Source organism: Agelaius tricolor, unplaced genomic scaffold (genome assembly GCF_023055355.1).
Source record: "Agelaius tricolor isolate 1412-34295 unplaced genomic scaffold, bAgeTri1.0.p SCAF_9, whole genome shotgun sequence".
In the NCBI taxonomy this organism is placed as follows: domain Eukaryota; kingdom Metazoa; phylum Chordata; class Aves; order Passeriformes; family Icteridae; genus Agelaius; species Agelaius tricolor.
This window is the reverse complement of record NW_027269269.1, coordinates 24,213,566-24,231,210: the sequence shown is the minus strand read 5'-3', so window position 1 is coordinate 24,231,210 and position 17,645 is coordinate 24,213,566. Positions and strand designations below refer to the sequence as shown.

Below are 17,645 nucleotides of genomic sequence, written 5' to 3'. Positions count from 1 at the left end.
AGAGACAAAGCTTCTCTCCAATACTCTGCCTGTCAGCACAGCTGAGGAAGCAGAAGGCCAGCAAACAGTAGGAGGAGTAGTAGGTTCAAGAACACTTACAGCTGAAAGCTTTCCATTCCATGGGGTAAGATTCCATAAGAATGGTTGTGATAGTGGAGCAAGTGTTTTCATCATCTGTGGTAAACCAGTATTATAGTGAAGGATCACTGGTAGCTGTGGGAGGAAAAAGGCTCATCCTGTGTGTGTCTTCAATATCAGAAAGTGGAACCCAGGTGTGACAGGCTGAGCACCTCTAACTCAGTCTGTGGGAGGACTGAGACAGGTCCTCCGAGAATCTATTTATAAGCATGTGAAGGCAAGGAAGGTAATTGGGATCAGTGAACATGGATTTATTAAGAACAATTCCTTCTCAGCCAGCTTGATTTGATAGTCAGCCATTTCATCATGGAAGGCAATATGGATGAGGAAAGGGAGGAGAGCAGGGAAAGCTTTTGTAAGGCTATCCCACATTGTTATCATATGTTTATCACAAATTTTGGCTTGGGGGGTTATATAAGAAATTTAGAAAATAATGTTTTTGAGAGGCATAATGCAGCCTGGAACAATCTACTGGGGGGGGGGGGGGGGGTTGCTATTTGATTATGTGAAGCAGTGATTGACTTATCTAATTGAGGCTGTAATTGTTCTTTGAGTAGGTGGTTGTCTAGATAACCTCAAGAGATCTCCAAGCAGCTCGTCTGTGTTTCTGGGGTATCTATTCCCTTCTATAGAGCAATGTTACATTTGTTACAAAGTACATACATTAGAGGCAAGAATTGAGTTCAAATTCAGCAGGTGTTTCTTTTATTGAAGTTCATTACAAAATCTGTGGGGTTCTAATAGTACTGACAAGATACAGTTGGCAATACTGGTAAAAAACACAAACAAACAAACAAAAAAACCCACGACAGAAGGATTGATGACTTTTGTGCTAAATAGAAACACAAACACTGTCAGGGGAAATGGTTGTAAAGGCTAGGTCCTTTAATATGCAACTACAAGGAATCAATCTCAACCTAACTGTTATTTTTTCCAGAAATCTGTACAGTGGTCTCTGCCTTACATTGTGTTTGGAGCAACTGGTCTGTTGTCTGGGCTCTTAAGCTTGTTGTTGCCAGAGACCTTAAACAGCCCTTTGCTAGAAACTATTTCAGACCTGCAGGTGTGCTCCTATTGGAGGCTGGGTGATGAAGCCATGTCACTGCAAGCCCTAGATGGCTCACAGGTATACTAATTCTTTTCCTAGCACTTTTCTGTTGTGTTTATTTCAGCTGTCAGCTTGAATCTGCCACTCTAAATAGGTTAGGGTAGTGATTCTTAGCCTGTGGAGATTAGGCCCCAAGGAGAAGATAGTGTAGCAGTCCTACCATCACATCTGAAATGTTTTCTGGAGATGCAGGCTGAAATATAGCTGGATTAATTCATCCCTTCAAGGCCACAAGCTTACAACATTTCCCTTTGGGATAAAGTGATGTCTGTGCATCTCTAATCTCAAAGACTGATTGCTACAGTGTGTTTCAGCCAAAGCTGGACACTGAAGCTTGAGAAGCCTTAGATGTTAACAAAACCAGAAGCCTGCTTGTGAAGGGCTGCTCTCAAAGGCAGCAGACTACTTCTGACCTGCCCCAGCTATTCTGCAGGGCCAGTTAGCACATCTGTACTAGACAGGCTCTGAATGGGTTAAAGCCAGACTAACCTCTGAGATCTCTCCCACTATTGACTTTGGGAAATGAGATTCATTGAAAACACTGGAACTACAAAACTCCCAGGTATAAGCATAAATAAATGTGGCAGCAGGATGTTTTTCAATGAGGTTTCCTTGAATTGTGATTTTCACATCACTTTATTTCATTAAACTCCTGGACACCTCTCTGGGTGTCTTCCTGGATACCTCTCTGTATCTTCCACTCACGTGGAGGTTTTTTGACATGGTTAATTCTCTGTGAATGACGTGGGATTAGAGAGAAGGGGCTAGAGAGCTGGGAGTGGATGTTTGAATCTGGGTAAAGTTTTAAAGTTTAAATCCTGGTCCTAAAACTTGAAGTATGAAGGGACTTACAGAAATAGAATAAGTGGTCAGAAGACTTGAAGGGAAACTCATAACAAACAATGTTAGTTGCCCCATTAGGCTGAGATGAGACAGGATCATTTTAACACCTTTACTTTCATTTGAATAGTTGTTGGTCAAGCACTCTGACATTCATAGGTACTCATTTTCACATTTTACTAATTTTATTTCCACAGAAGTCACATACTTCTAGAATAGGGACATTTGCTTCCTATCAGAAGCTTCAATGCGTTGCCTTGTTCACCAGGTTTAGCTGTAATAGTTCTTGATAGGACAGCACAGTTTAGTGACAAAAGCACCCTTGAAGAAAGGCTGAAAAAGGCAGCCCTGTAACCATTAATTTTATATTTTAGCTACTTTACATGCTTATTTTATAAACATTTTCAACCATACTGGATAATGTGTTATGGCACCATGTTCTTGCTGACTACACAAATCCATCATATACGTTGACATCAGCTGTTATTTTGGTAATTACACGATTATTACATCTCAATTGTGCAGATGGTTTACCAACGAAAGCAATTTTTGTAAGCAGTGCAGGTGTTCCAGCTTACAGGTGGGAAGTCACATTTTTCATTTCTTCTTTAACCAACTGCAGTCCTTAGTTGGTTGCCCTTTGAGGTGACAAGTATTGTCTGTTAGTATTCCCACAAATTGGTTAGCTTATGTCAGTCAGTCCTGTCAAGTTTAAATCTTCTTTGCTTGTCCTTCTGTAGGCGTTTTAAAAATCCCAACCTGAACAGGACCCACAAAAAGGGGGCGTTGTTCTGAATGGTTTTCAGGAACATTTTGCCCAGGATGGATTAAAATTACTGAATCTGAATGAAAATGTCATTGGTTCGGGCCTTAACTAATCCTGTAACTTCAGTGAAGTTATATCTGGAATGCATTAGGGATTTATTTTAAAGCTCACAAAGAAAGTGCTGATAAAATGGGAAGCTGTTAAACATTAACCCTATTTGACAAGGCCATGAGAGGTCTTATGAAGCTGTTGTGAGAAAGATTTAGAATTTATTTGGCATACCCTGAATTCCCCCTGTGGAATCCATTGTCCTTTTGTACCATTTTCAAGATAACATGTGTTCTGATTGCCCAGAATGGAGGTTTTGTTCTTGTTAACATACATGAATGTGATATTCAAGTTGGACAGCATCCAGTAATAGCCTCACTTTCCTCAAATAGTTTTAGAAGTCTAGAAAAAAGAAGCCTAACACGATTCCCTTTACATCTTCTGACAGGTCGTAGTGCTCAAACTGTTTGAAATTCCTTTGCAGTTAACGCACATTGCTATAGCAAAGCTCCTCTGAAGAGAGATCTAAAGCTACAGATTTTGCTTGCATGGTACTGTCAGTCAGGAGCACTATTTCCATTTCTCTATTTTTCACCCTCTCTCTCACCCTTCTTAGCATATGACAGGCGGGCAGAGGTCTTAGGATGGATGCAAGCATATTGGGGAAAAAATCCTAAATAATCAAATGAGATGGAGCTTATACTAGCGGGAGAACCTTTTTAACTGGAATCGTTTGTGTCAGTTCCGTGGAAAAATGCTATACTGGCCAAATAAAAATCAATTAGCTATAATAGCTGTATTTATTTTGGGTATGTGGTATAAATTATGTTGTGAAAAGGACTCTGACTGGAGTAGGGATGCCTATAATAGGAATTTTACCTTCTGAACATACAGCATGGTAATGATTTTCCCTTTTCCATAACACTTTCATTTAGCATTGCAGGGGAATCTTTTTAATTCAACTTGCAGAGTAAAATGTCCATGCTAGCCGAGGAAAAGTATGAATTGGGGATGGAGAAGCTTTACCTAAATAAGTAGTATGTGTGTTCTGAGCTGTGGTGAGCTACTATGTTGGCAGTAGCTCTCCACAGAGTAGGCCCTTTAGACTAAATTTAAGAAAGCTTAGTAGATTGCCCTTTCAGAACCACTCTAGCCAGTCTCCTGCATATATTCTCTAGTGTACTGGTGGAGCAGAGAAAGTTCATCCACTACAACCCCATGTCTTTTAAAGATACTTTGAAGAACCAAGGATTTGAATCTGAATTCACGTAAAGTCTTTTATAAAGTTTTAATACAGTGGTTTGACCTGTGTTTTCTTACATTTCTATACTAGCATTCCACAGAAGTGGAATGCTCTTTATGTTGAGACTGATCTAGTGGCTTTAGTCTAACTAACAACTTCCTTTTTGCTTCTAGTCTGGAGACAAAGACAGCTCCACAGGGAGTGGAAGTGAAGATGAGGAATTCTATGATGCTGATGAAGAGACTCACATGATCAAGTAATGAAAAGAAGAAACACTGGCCTATTTTATGCCTCTTCTTGCCCAGTCAGTCCAGCTGTATGACAAGTACTTGTACTGTATGACAAATATTGCTTGCCAGGCAATGTCATTGGGCAAGTGCCTGTGTTTTTCCTTGCTTGGAGAGGGATTTGAGTACTGTTCAGACTGATGACATCACTGATGCTCTCCATACGAGGCAGCCATTCCAATTCTTGTGGTTCAGAATACAGTGCACAGACTGCATTTGAAGCCAGGTGAGACAGCAGGAGTGAGATGATGTATTTCAGAAGCCCAGGGTATACCCTAGGCTTAGACAGATTTGGACAGATCATCAGTACACGTTTAGTATTTTATTTTCAAGGTGGTGGATTTTATTTCAGTACAAATTGGTAAACTTGGAAACAACCACTGTATTTTCCATAAGATGGAAGTGAAAGTGGGTCAGAGAATGTGCTGTGTGCTACTCCAATGGGAACAAATTGCTGAAATTGTATGTTAAAATGGCTTTTGCATATTCAATAGAGGAGAGGCAGCTGTGAACAAAAGGTTTCTGTGTGCACACCTGTGCAGAGTTACAGGTGCAGGTGGTTAGTCATGAGCTGGGCTTTAACTGAGTGATAATGGAGGGTTGGGAGGAAGGACTATGCAAAAGAGCAGCCGCAAAGCCTGCGAACATAAGGAAAGTTATTGACTTTTTTCCTTCTTTTCATACAAAAAAGCTTTTTCTTGGTCTTGTGCATATGTTTGCCACATGTTCCCCACATCTCAGCATGGCTGTTTATAGCTTTGCCTACTTTTACCTTGTCCTCACTTTGCCATAACTATTGAAGCGCAGCAACTTCTCTGTGGAGTGAAATAATTCTGTGATGGATATCATTTCCTGGGTGCAACAAAGGTGAGGCATTTATCACATACCGTGTGTGTGGTGTGGTAGAATGTATAGCTCACTTCTGTGGACTTGTCTGGGTCTTTATTTCTGGAACAGGTTTAACTCTGAAATGGTAAGAGGAACTGTGGAGTGCTTTTATATTTTGGGTGCTGTTATCAGGAAGCTGCTAGTGTTTATTTTAAAATCTCGTGTGTAGCTAAGGTTTTAATGTAAAAAGACAGCAAATCTCTTTGGACCTTTTTGGTTACTTGATGTTTTCTAACCAATGCTTGCTCAAGCACTTGGTTACTTGACCTTGTTAAGGAAAACAGCTTCACTTTCCTGTTTCACTGAACTTTCTGTAAGTGCTTCATTAGAGAGATATGGAATCCCAAAGTGTGAAACATGTGGAATGTTCCAACTACAAAAATGGGGCCTTACAGAGATTCAGTTTTCTTTATGACGTTGTCATCTTCATCCTCTAACCTGTGGCTTTCTCTTTGTTAAAATTGGTTTCCATAAAATGTTAGTCTTCCTACTTTGAGTTCCTAGCAAAGTGGCACACAATGGCAGTAAATATATTTTCAGGCTCACGAGTCATTTTTGCACATCTTAGAATTAAAAAAGGTGGGTCTAAAAATATCAGAAAGCTGTCTGCTGAATATTTCCTGGTTAAAGAGGGAAGTTCCTTTACTCTGCAAGAAAGTGAAAGTAACCAGCATCTGAAGTTTGCAGCTAGCTGCTTGAACTTTGCTCATTGGGAACTGTAATGCTGAGCAAAGTGCAACTGCCCTGGTTGGTGCAGAGAGCAGCCCAGAGTCTGCAGTTTGACACATGCAGCATTCCAATTGGGTGTGAACTTCATCCAGGTGTTGACTGTGAGCAAAATTGGGAAGTTCAGTCCCTATGAACAGTCTATTAGTATTGTTGTGATTTTTGCCTGTATTATTCTTCACTGGAAGAATTCTCACTCATGGTCTTCACTTTTTTTTTCCCTACCAGACTGTTGAATAGTTGTTGTAGATGTGGCACTTTTTAACCCAGGTGGGTAGTCTTTCTGCCTTATTTGGCCCTTTTGTGTATAAGGAAATTTTACCAAATAAGGTACTTAGAAATAGTTGGAAAAGTTGGAGCTATTCAAATAGTTTTAAATTTTTTACTCGCACTTTAATTTCTGGACAGCTGGGAAAATGACTTTTTATTGCTGGTGGCAAACAGCAGTAAGCCTGGCAGTAATAACACGTTGCCAAGGTGTTTTTAGAAGTTTGTTTTTAGGTGTTTGTTGCCTCTGTCCCTCTCTGGATGTTGGGTGGAACAAGTCAGGAGGTGTCATTATCTGCTCCTGGCAACCCTGTGTAATGCCACAAGACCCTCAATAGAATTTTCTTTAACAGTAAGATGCTGTAATGGTTCAGGTGGAGAAGATTACTCTTTGCAGGACCTGAGCTAGATTTTGGGAGTCTTCAACTAAAAATTAAATGTACCTCTCTACTCATGCACTTTTATGTTATTGGTATACATATGTAAAATTGCAAAAACAAGAGTGAAGACAAAATTAGCAATTTTTTTTTGCATAGGAATTGCTGCTCTTTTTTAACTTTAAAATCTGTCCCATGTTTTCACCTTTGGAATTTTAAAGGGAATATTTAAAAAGGAATTATAAATCTTCCATTGTTACTTTCCCATATCAATTAATTCAGAAAGTTTAGACGAGAGAATCCCTGCAGGAGGAGCTCAGTAATGTATCATCAAACTTTGTATTCCAGCTTTGTGTTCTGAAGTTCAAATCTATTAGGTGCATTAAGTTTCTTTTCTGAGGCTGTTCATTTTTAGTATGAGCTGGCCTTCTGGTACAGAAACCTATAGGATCACTTTTCTTCTTACCCATGATATGTAATGCTTTACAATATTGAGATAGTTGTATCTTAGTGTCTGGGTAGTGAGTTTGCTATGAGGAGCTGCTGGAAAGTAGAACACTGGGTACGTCAGTTTACTACATGTTGTAGTGCTAGGAGTCTGAGACCAAGGTTCTTGCTGTAGTTTAGTGCAGTATGATAATCTTCTGCCATGTTTTTTGCTAGAGTAACCAGTACTGTTAGCCATTTTCATGTTGTGCAGGCACTGAGATACCGCTTTTCCCAAGGTGGAATTTCTTCTCTGGATTCCTTTGGTTGTGATTTTTTTTCCCTTTTCTTTTATTTTTTTTCAGGTAGCTCATTTAGTTGGGATTATGCTAGAGAGGAGAGGTTTTCCCATGGTGCTGATTAGTCAGGTCTCAGCAGAATCCCAAACACACCTCACCTTCCTGGGGAGCTCACAAGTGATGAGTGAATAGATCTAAGAGTGAAGGAGAGTGACAGGTCATGTGAGGCAGCATGGAGGAGAATGAGCTGGAAGAAGTGAAAAAAAAAATGGAGGATTCAACTGAAACACTTTAGGCAAGGGTAAGTGAAAACACAAAATAGCTGTTGGGTAGAAATACCCTTTAATACAATACAATTTTAATTTTTTCCTGAAAACAAAGATAGTGTTCTCTAATGAGGAATTGGGAAAGTTCAGAGACCCCTGACATACCAGAAACTTGGAAGCTCTGTGTTCAAGGAGAGCCAGAGGTGACTCTGTTCAGGTCAGGATGCTGAGTAAGGAGCCCCTCCAGAGACACCCAACTAACATGGCGCAGGTTGCAGCTTGTTTCCACCACAGTTACAGTCAAGGCTTTAAGGATGGGAGCCATGTGTTCATTAGCTCAAAGTGTGCAATCCATGCCAGCTTTTCCAAACTGTGTGGATGTTCTGAGGTTAGTAGGATATGATTTACAGAGCCACGGGGAATGCAGTTGAGCCATACATTTTACAGCATATTTCACCTAAGCATGTAAAAGCAGTTTGCAAGAGAATGTTTTTCTTGTACTCAGGAAAAAGGGAAAGTGAGGAAATTTTCCTGGAGTGTGTTAAAGGGAATATTAGAACTAAAACTCTTGTTCTTGAGTCTTCTGAATGCAGATAATAATCACTGAATGCAGACTGGGTGAGCAGTATTTTGATTTAGCTGAAGGTTGTGTGCTATTTCTCCCTTTTCCCATCCCATGAGCGCTTCTCTGGTCCAGCTCTTTGACACAGCTGAATCTGTGACTGCAGACTGTGAGCCTTGCAGTAAAGATGTCAGAAAAGCCCAAGAGCAGTGCTGTCATTTGATGGTGGAAGTTAGTCTGGCCTGACACAATGCTTGTATCAGAAATGTCTATATTCAGCTGTTTACCAAACAGGAGACTTAGGGTATAGCTGTATTTTGAGTCTCATTTGTTGTATCTTACTGCAAGATACATGGGAGAAAGACATCTACATAAGAAAACCTCTCTGACAGATCTAAATGTGGAATTGGAGGGTGAACAAATTTATACATAATTTTTCCATGCTGTGTATTTTGATGTATTTTAATTTTGTCTAGTCTGTTGTAGCCTTCAGATTTTCCAGGTGCTACTGTTATTTAAGGCTAGTAGAGCTGGGTACAACTTTTACCCTGGTAGTCTGAATTTACTGAACTTTCTCATCCCAATTTTGGTACTATTCTCTGTTTCTGTCATTCTGAAAAATGCTCCTGTATTGCCTAATAGGGAACAGATTTTTTTGTTCTAATTTGAAGTGCCTGTTTTGTGAAAGTAGTCTTTAATTTCCTCCGTCAATTTTATATGGGACTATGTGTAAAGTAGCATCATAGAATTGGATTATATGTGTGCCAAAGACAGTTTTTGCTAGAGTGCAATAGTCCAAAACTAGTTCTAGCTGCCTTTATTTAGACTTCATCCATGCAGAACTGGTCTGCAGAACTGGTATTTACAAGCATCCCTGAAACTATAGGGACAGAGAGTTACCTTTGTTTGTCTTTCATTGCTTAGTTCACTTAAGTAGCTTTTGTTTCTGAGAAACCAAAGAAATTAAATGAAGGATTAAAGTGTTCTTTTTGTAGAACATTCAGAGTTGATATGTAGCCATTACAGAGAAATCTGCAGAACCTCTTTTGATTCTGAGTTGCAAGTGTCAAAGTTTACTCTCTAAGACTGATAAAACCTGGTTAAAAACTGCACACTGGAATTTGTTAGTTCATTCATCTATCTTACAAATTAGCATTGCTAGTAAATAGTTTGCTTGGAGCTTCATGGGATCTAGCAGGTTTTTATAAAATGCACACTCTGAGGCATTGCTAAATAATAACGTATGGATTTTAAATCCCTACTACAACTAATATTCACTGCAAGTCAGCCTTGTTATGGCTGCATGTTTGACAGCAAAAAAGCAGGTGGATAAAACTTTCTGCAGCAAGGGCTGATTAGGCCCAGAAGAAAGATTATCTCTTTCAAGCCATTCTCTGCTATGTGTACAGAATAAAGGGGGACCATGGGGTGTATACAGTAAGATTGTAGGATGGAATATGTTTAAATACTTGCCTGCCCTCATTCACTGAAGGTTTCTAGAGGAAATCTGTCTTTATCATGCATGCTTCTGCTTCCCACCAACACATCTGAGGTGCTCATTTTGTACCTACTTTGTCAGAAGCCAGGCAAAATTCTGGTGGTAAGAACACCTTTGCCAGTATTGAAAGTTGTGTTTACTGAAAAATCTCCTGGGAGAGGTATCTGGTACATCTGTTTCCAAACAAAATGCTTTTAAATTATGGAAGCCTGATTGGGAAATGTGCATTTCTGATGTTAGTCTGTAGGAAAAATCAGTTTTGCAGATACTGATGAAAACTGTTACAGAGCAGAAACTGCTAGGGAATTTGTGGTGAGAATTGTGTATGTTTTGATTTCAAATATACCTTTAAAATACTGGTTTCTAGTATTTGATCCCTTTTGCTCCTCAAAATCCAACCCAAATTTTATTTTATTCTTGTTAAAATTTGAGTAATGTGGAAATGGGAAGTATGTTTTTCATATGGATACTTTTATTGCACTACCTTTGCTTCCTGAATCAAATAGTATTTTGATCTTTTAGGCTACCTCTTTTATGTTGAGCTTTTTGTTGTCACTTTTGTATTTAATTGATTTTGGGGAAACAACAAAATTTTTCCTTTTTTTTATTTGTGTGGGAATCCATGACTTAGTCCTCAAGTCATCCTTCACTTTTAAAGGTTTTGTCAAAGGCTTTTTAAATTTAGCTAAAAGACTTAAAACCTCTGAGGAGCTTCATAATTACACAGTTAGAATATGGCTTCTCTGTATGTGTTGTTTGCCTTTAAAGGGACAGAAAGCCCTTAATTTTATACTAATGTCAGCTGAAGGCATGACTTTTCAGGAACAGTAAGTTTTGAGTTGGGGGGCTTTAATCAATTTGATTTATTGCCAATTAGAGTTTTTTTTGCTACTGCTTTGGTATTGGAATTAAAAATAATGAAAACACTTAAGGAAAATACTGCTGCTTTTCTCCAGACACTGGTCTTCCTTCTTTCTACCCATGCCATCCTCCAGTTCCTTGGCTGCTTGTCATGCTCAGTCCCTTTAGCAAGGCAACAGCCAGCGCAGGAGACTGGGATCAGTCTGTTGTGCTTCTGTTTATTCACCGCTCTGTGTTTCTTGTTCCGCTGCTCTCCTGTGGGTTCCAACACCAGCCACAGTCCATTTAGAGTTGTAGCTCCTTTTGAGTCTACTCTCAGCCTCTGCTCAGGCTGATTTTCCTTTGGTGTTTCTCCTGCTCAGCTGTCTCTCTGTCTTGTGCTGTTGTAGCACTGTAATCTCTTTTTCTTGGCATTTACAGCCCTGTTTTAAAAGTGCTTTTATCCAAGTGCCAGCAGCTCTTCTGGCAGTGTAGGAGTGCAGTGGGTCAGTGCTCACTGGGCCTGAGAGGCAGTGGCCACTACCTGAAACACAGGAGGATCCATCTGAACATAGGGAAGCACCTTTTTAATGTCAGGGAGATGGAGCACTGGCACAGGTTGCCTGGAGAGGTTGTGGAGTCTCCATGTGTGCAGATACTCAGGAGTCACTGGGACATGGTCCTAGGCAGTCTGCTTTAGTACTTGGCTCTGCTTGAGCAGGGAGGTCGGGCTAGGTGACTTCCAGAGGAGGTGCCTGCCTTCCTCTGAGGATGGAGGGCACCACCAGAGGTGCCACCTCCAGAGGTGCCTTCCATCCTCAGCCATTCTGTAATTCCTGTGCTGGCTGCTGCTGAGCTGTCTGGGACCAGCACAGGCAGTCCCTGGCATCTTCCCTGACAGGACACCCTGCCCAAGCCCTGACAGCCGTGCTCATACACCACTCCACAGGGTTTTCTTGCACATCAAGTCCTTGGCCTAGGCTGACAGGTGGCTGGCACTGTCTTGCCTTTCTGTGTTGCTGTTGTCTTGGGTCAAGTAACTCCTAAGGACATGAACAGACATTTATAGCCAAGCTCTGTCTGTGTGCATTTACATCCTTGCTGATTTCAGAAGACAGAACTTAGACCTCTTCTTGACCAGAGGGGTAAATTACTTTTTTTGCTGCTCCACCTTTCATCATCATGAAAACAAATCTTTGTGTATTCTCTGTATGCTGTAGACTTTTGCATTGTTTTCTCATTCCTGTTTAATTTGAACTAACAATCAAAAGTCCTTGCCAGTTGAGAGCTGAGTAACAGGAAATTGGTAATGGGGGCAGGGGGAGCAGATTCAGTTCAAAAATGAAGTTGTATATAGTTGATGTGTGTACTGTTAAATATTTCATTTGGATTAATGGAATACTGAGTGTTACGAGCATTCCCATGTTAAAATGAGGACTGATATATTTCGGAAGTACTTTCTTTTCTCTAACTGTATTAATGTGCTGTTGTTAACTCAGAGCTGTACTGCTGGAAAGTCTGTTTGTAGAATACTTCATCTGAGAAGTCACAACTGAAGACAGCATAAGCTTTTCCACAGTGGACCTTTTATGGTGATATATTCATATGTTCTGTGAACAGCTGTTGGATCCATCTTTTTAAGATGTTCTTTGCCATAGTGAGGGGCCATAACAAATGTTGAAATATTCAGAATAATTGCACTTATCTATTCTGTTTTCTTAATGTATTTCCTATGCATACTGCCTTACCTGTATGTATTGTACTTCACTGGAGGTACGAAAAGTCAATACCAGGTTCTTAATTTACAATGTGTTAATGAGTTTTTAATATAATTCTGTAATACTAAATATTTTCCAGTGATCTTTGTCTACTAAGAGAGGGTGATGATGGGTAAGCCCAGGTGAATTTAGTCAAAAAGTTAATGTTGGTTGTCTTTAGTTTCTCTTTTAATTTCTGAATTATTTCAATAATTAAAAATACGTATTTTCTTTTAAGAATTTTGTAGAGGCTAACCTATGTTAGTAAACCAACTTTTAGGTGATTTGTAACAGCTCTGATACTGCCTCTGACTCATACAGTTCATCCAATGTCTTTGTAACTTATTTTGTGCCTTTTCTTCCCCTGACACAAAATGTCTCAATAAAAACAAGTTCTTTTGCAACACCACAAACCTATTTTATTGTACTGATTTTTTTACTTGCCTGACCCTTTTGTTTTGTTTTCTGGAGGGACATGAAGCTCTCAGAATAGAATAGATATTTCTAATGGACTCTGCAGAAGAAAATTGACAAGGTGGAAAGCAGGTCATTTTGGAAAGGCAGTGCTACAAAGCGCCTGGGAAACTGGGACTGTCAGTACTAATCAATATATTCCACCATATCTATCACAAATCATTTCTAACAAAAACTGGCACCAGTGGAATGTGAGAATCAATTTACTACTGGCTTCGGTTGTGCTGATTGATGTTGAAAGACTGGAAATACTTTGGGGGGTTTAGCATAGCCAAATGTCTGTGGTGGTGTTACTAACATGTACTGGGGGGGGTTCCCATGAGCTCTAGTTGTCTCTTAAACACCCCTTCTTAAAGTGGATGCAGATGCACAAGGCCATGGTCCCTGTCCTCAGTGCTCCTGCCAAAACATCTCGTCAGGGAATGGCAAAATTTGAACATTTGTCTTCATTACCTGGCAATGAGGTGATAAATAGCTTGACTGCATTTCCTGTCCCCTGTCCAGTAGCAAAGAAAATATTGTCAGAACGTGGAAAAAGTGACTGTAGGGGAATAGGGATCAGTGCTCTATTCTAAACTGCCATTTGATTGTTTTCTCTGCCAGCCTTTGCTTTGTTAAAGAGCACAGAGTCCCTGGTAGCAGAAACTGAAGAGCTCTGTGCTCCTGTGAATGCTGTTCTTCCCTCCTGCCCCAAACTGTCCCTCTCCCACCAGATGACTGGTAGCATTATTCACCCCATTTTCCATTTGAAGCACATCTGCTTGTTTCCTTCCCTCCATGAAAACCCAATGAGCAGAGATGGCTTGCTCCTTTCTGCACTAGCCTGGCCAAGCAACTTGCTCTGGTTTTATTCCACTATTGTTTCTCCTCCCCCACTCCCGTTTTCAGTGCCCTTAATCTGCATTTAACTAGTTCTAGCCCTGAATATCAGTCCCGTGGCCTGTCACTGCCTGGAGCAGATACAGCACAAACGATTGACTCTCTCCCTTTGGCAGTTTGGCTTTGACTGCACAAACAGCCAATAAAGGGGAAAGGGCTGGGCAGCTGATGGGAATTAGCTTGTTGCTGTATAGTTTTATTGGTCTGAGATAAAGGAGGAAGTGTTTGCTTGAGAATTAAATTGCTTGCTTGCTTGCTTTCTCCTGCTACCTGCTATTCAGATGACAAATTTTCAAAGTTATAGTCTAGAAGAATAGCATATGTATTAGCCAGACATAGCTTGGACTGGAGGCTGTAAGCTCATCTTCCAGTGACTGAAGCTGGAGTATGTAGCTATGGAGGTCATTATCTGATCTGTCTAGAAATTCTCTGAAAATACTTGACTGAAGCCTCTGTAGAGATTCTGACAAGGCTTGTTCTCACTAGTTTGCTGATTATCTTGGTCTGCTTTGTGGTACATACATCATGCTTCCAATAAAAGGCAAATTATTTCTCACTTCTGCCAGTGCTCTCATTGTACAGTAATTGTTCCCACACGGCAATTGTTACCCTCTGGGCCCATGCATTGCAGAGTCCCCGTGACTCCTCCTCTGCTTTCTTCCCACACAAAGCATGTAGTTGTCTGGGCCTTCCCCTGTGCTTTTCTTGAGACACTTCTACAGGAATATTGGCAAACTCGTCCTTTAATCCTGACTGCTTCTTCAGCTTCTCCTTTCTGTCCTCTCCACAGTGCCACATTAGCCCCAGGACACAACGCAATGTCCAAGTTGACATATCCTAAGGATCACCTGGGAAATTTGGTATCTTTGACCTTGTGTATAGGGTGGCAACTGAGGAGTTTGATCAGACAGCTTTTATAGGAGATTGGCAATACTGCTGACCAAGATCATACAAAAACACATCTGCTTTTCATGTGGTTGTCAGCTGTCTTCAGATAGAATGTAATTGTCAGCTGTCTTCACTCTGCTGGGGGCTTTTTGTGGGTTTTTGTTTGTTTTGGGTGGGAGAGGACGGGGGGGGGGGGTTGCTTCATTGTTGTTGGGGTTTTTTTTTTGTTGTTTTATTTGTTTGGTTTAGCTTTTTATTTAATCTCACTCTCCTCCTACACAAGTATTTCTTCCAGCACTCTAAAATAGCTCCCGGGGACCAGGCTTTTTTGGGCCTGGAGACCTCCTCAGTTTCCTTGCTCAAGCTGACCTGTTTGTTCTGCAGTAATTGTATTTTGATCAAGAGAAGGCAGTAGATCTTATGGGTGTGGAGCTGTTGTTGGTCTGTGATATATGAGACCTAGTTTCTAGCTCTGGCTCCAGTGAACTCTTGGACATTTTTTATTAGTCAGTGACTGGATGAAGCACATAAACAGGGATGCCAGTCTGAGTCTTCTCTCTCCCAAGTGAGTTTGTGTTGGAGTGACTGTTCTCACTTAGCACTGGTAATTTACTCAATTTACTTCAAACTGCTGTGGACTCAAGCAATAAGTTCTGAATCGGGTCAATTTGGACACAACAGCAAAGTGTAAAAATAATGCAAGCGAACATTGTGCTCTGAGAGCAGTCATGAAAAAAATCACCAGCTCCTGGAAATGCAGTGATCCAGTCTCATTCAGCCCCTCTTGAAAGAGCATCCATTGCAAGCATGCTTCTTGGTTTGGCTCTTTTAAATCTTGGACTTGGTCTCTCTGTCCCAAGTTACTGTGCCCCTAAATTTAAAATCCTTTTTTTGACACCTGAAAATAACCAGCAACCCTATGCTGACATCAAAAGTGAGGCAGCTTTTTCTCACCTGAAAAGACTTCCAGTGCTAAAAGTTTTCCCAGTTGCACTGTGCTCTGCCAAACATGTTTTTTCCAGATGCTGTTTTTCTAACCATGTGTTTAAATCAGTGGTATCAAGTATTTCCTTTTTGGCATGCAGGCTATTTATGTAGGCATATAAATAAAAGTGCTGGAAGTTTCTCATTTTTGTGGATGTTGGCTGCAGGTAGGTTTTCAAGATGGTGGAACATCCTGATTGAAACAGTAGAACAGTAGTTGTAGTTTAGTGATGGACAAAACACAGAGGAAAAATATCCTTAGAAATGGTCTAGTAGAATATTTTATGTTTAGATTATGATGCACTGAAATTACACTATTTCAGTGAACATTCAGAGGACAGTACATGGATTCAGAACTCAAAATGCCAGTTTTCCTGTCCCACATCTCAGTAAACTCTCCTGGAAGCCTCAGAGCTGATGCACCCAGGACTCCCAGCTTGCTGTCTCTCCTGCCATCTTCTGAGCTGACCATTTTAAACTTGGAAATTTCCAGACCCTGGGCACATCACCACACTTTGTCCCAGTGATGTTGGCAATACTAGAAGCACTGCTGTGTGATTTATATTTGTTGCCCAGTGGCTTGATGCTTAACAGCAGCTGCAAAATGGACTGGATTCTGATGAATTTCCTCGTTGAAGCTGGTTGGTGGTGAGTAGCAGCATTATAATCTCAGCATTTTTCAGAATCCCCCACACCCTCAGCTGGTGATCCTGGAGTGATCACTTTCTTTGGAAATACTAGACTGCAGCCTGAAAACATTCAGGTTGTAAACAATTCGGGGTTTAAAATCTCTTCCCAGATGAAGAGAACTCATTTCTAGCAAAAACTGTCTGCCTTTTTCTGATGTGTCTGGTATGACCACGAATGGAAAAAAGGTACCAGGTTTTATAAATGACTGGACCTGATCCAATCCTGTACTTAGTTTGGAAAGGATATAAACCTTTAACTTGCCATGATATGAAGAGCAGACCCAAGGCTAATGTGAGAATGTGTGGCAGTGAGAACAAGCAGCATAAGCATTTGGAGCATTTTTGAGCCTGCCAAGTATTGATTGGTAATGGGAGAGAATGAGAGGAGAAGCATTTCAATTTGGCACCCATATGTGATTCTGGTGCTGTCACAGTGAATTAGCAGGACTTTCTTTTCCCTCTAGCCCATCCCAGGCTTTTGTCATTGAAGTATCCCCTTTGCTCATATCAACTTATTAAAAGACAAAGTGGAAAAAAACCCAAATAAATTCCCAGAACTTTTGCCCCCAAAAAGCCTGATTATGTTATGCTGCTATCCTCTGAATGGAGGCTGAACAGTTCTAACGACTGTCACAGCATAAATGGTATAGGGGATTCAAGCTACAATTACTCATTTTGCACAGTCACTTAATCCACTAATGGGGAGAAATGGGACAACAGTTTAAGAAGGCAAGAGAACTGTCAGAGATTATTAAATCTGTTGGGATCATTTGGTCTAGTAGTCTGTCTTGACCCAAGTACATGCTTCAGCTAATGCCACAGACTTAATGCCTCCGGTAATTAGAGCAAGAAGAGATGGGTCATCATTAGCAACTAGAAATTCAGGGCTGTATTTCATCTGGAAGGCAGCATCTTCAACAGGGCTTACTTGTTGCCACTGCAGATCATCTGTGAGTCACAAGTGGTACATTGGTCTGACTCATTTGTGTGATTTAGCAGAGGCTTTTTAATACATGCTCACTGTTCCGTATGAATAGTTTTTCTAAATAGTTGCCCAACAGAAAAAGGCACAACATTGGACAACCCTGTGCAGTTAATACTGATGCTCTTATTTACAAGATGTTGGTGATTTCTTTATTGTTGTGCAGTTCACAGTTCATATTACTTTTGATTGTAGGTTTGAAATGTCTTTGTCATATCTGTGAAACTGAAGAGTGAAGAAAGGAAAGCCAAGCAAGCATGGAAAGCATCAGTAATTGGCATCTTCAGAACGTACAAGAGCCAATCTAATACCATTCAAGGCATATATTCACAGAATACTTTCACAAGGGTTTCACAGATCCAAAATCATATTCAGTCCTGCACATTGCCAACAGCATGAATGAAAAATTATAT

The 17,645-nt window shown here is 40.5% G+C and overlaps 1 protein-coding gene across 2 annotated transcripts in view; it reads left to right on the top strand.

The window, feature by feature from the left end:
• Positions 1–12,753, top strand: part of SLC22A15 (solute carrier family 22 member 15) — a 40,975-nt gene extending 28,222 nt beyond the window's left edge. Inside the window, exons 11-13 of one of the 2 annotated variants that reach the window (XR_011680138.1) lie at positions 1,076–1,264; positions 4,317–11,330; positions 11,385–12,753. Coding sequence is in view for 1 of the 2 variants with exons in the window: in XM_071433290.1 (XP_071289391.1) it covers positions 1,076–1,264; positions 4,317–4,403 (276 nt within the window). In the remaining variant the exon portion in view is untranslated. Of the gene's footprint in view, positions 1–1,075; positions 1,265–4,316 lie in introns of both variants that reach the window. The other variant, XM_071433290.1, reaches the window with a different exon arrangement.
• Positions 12,754–17,645: the final 4,892 nt, after the last annotated feature.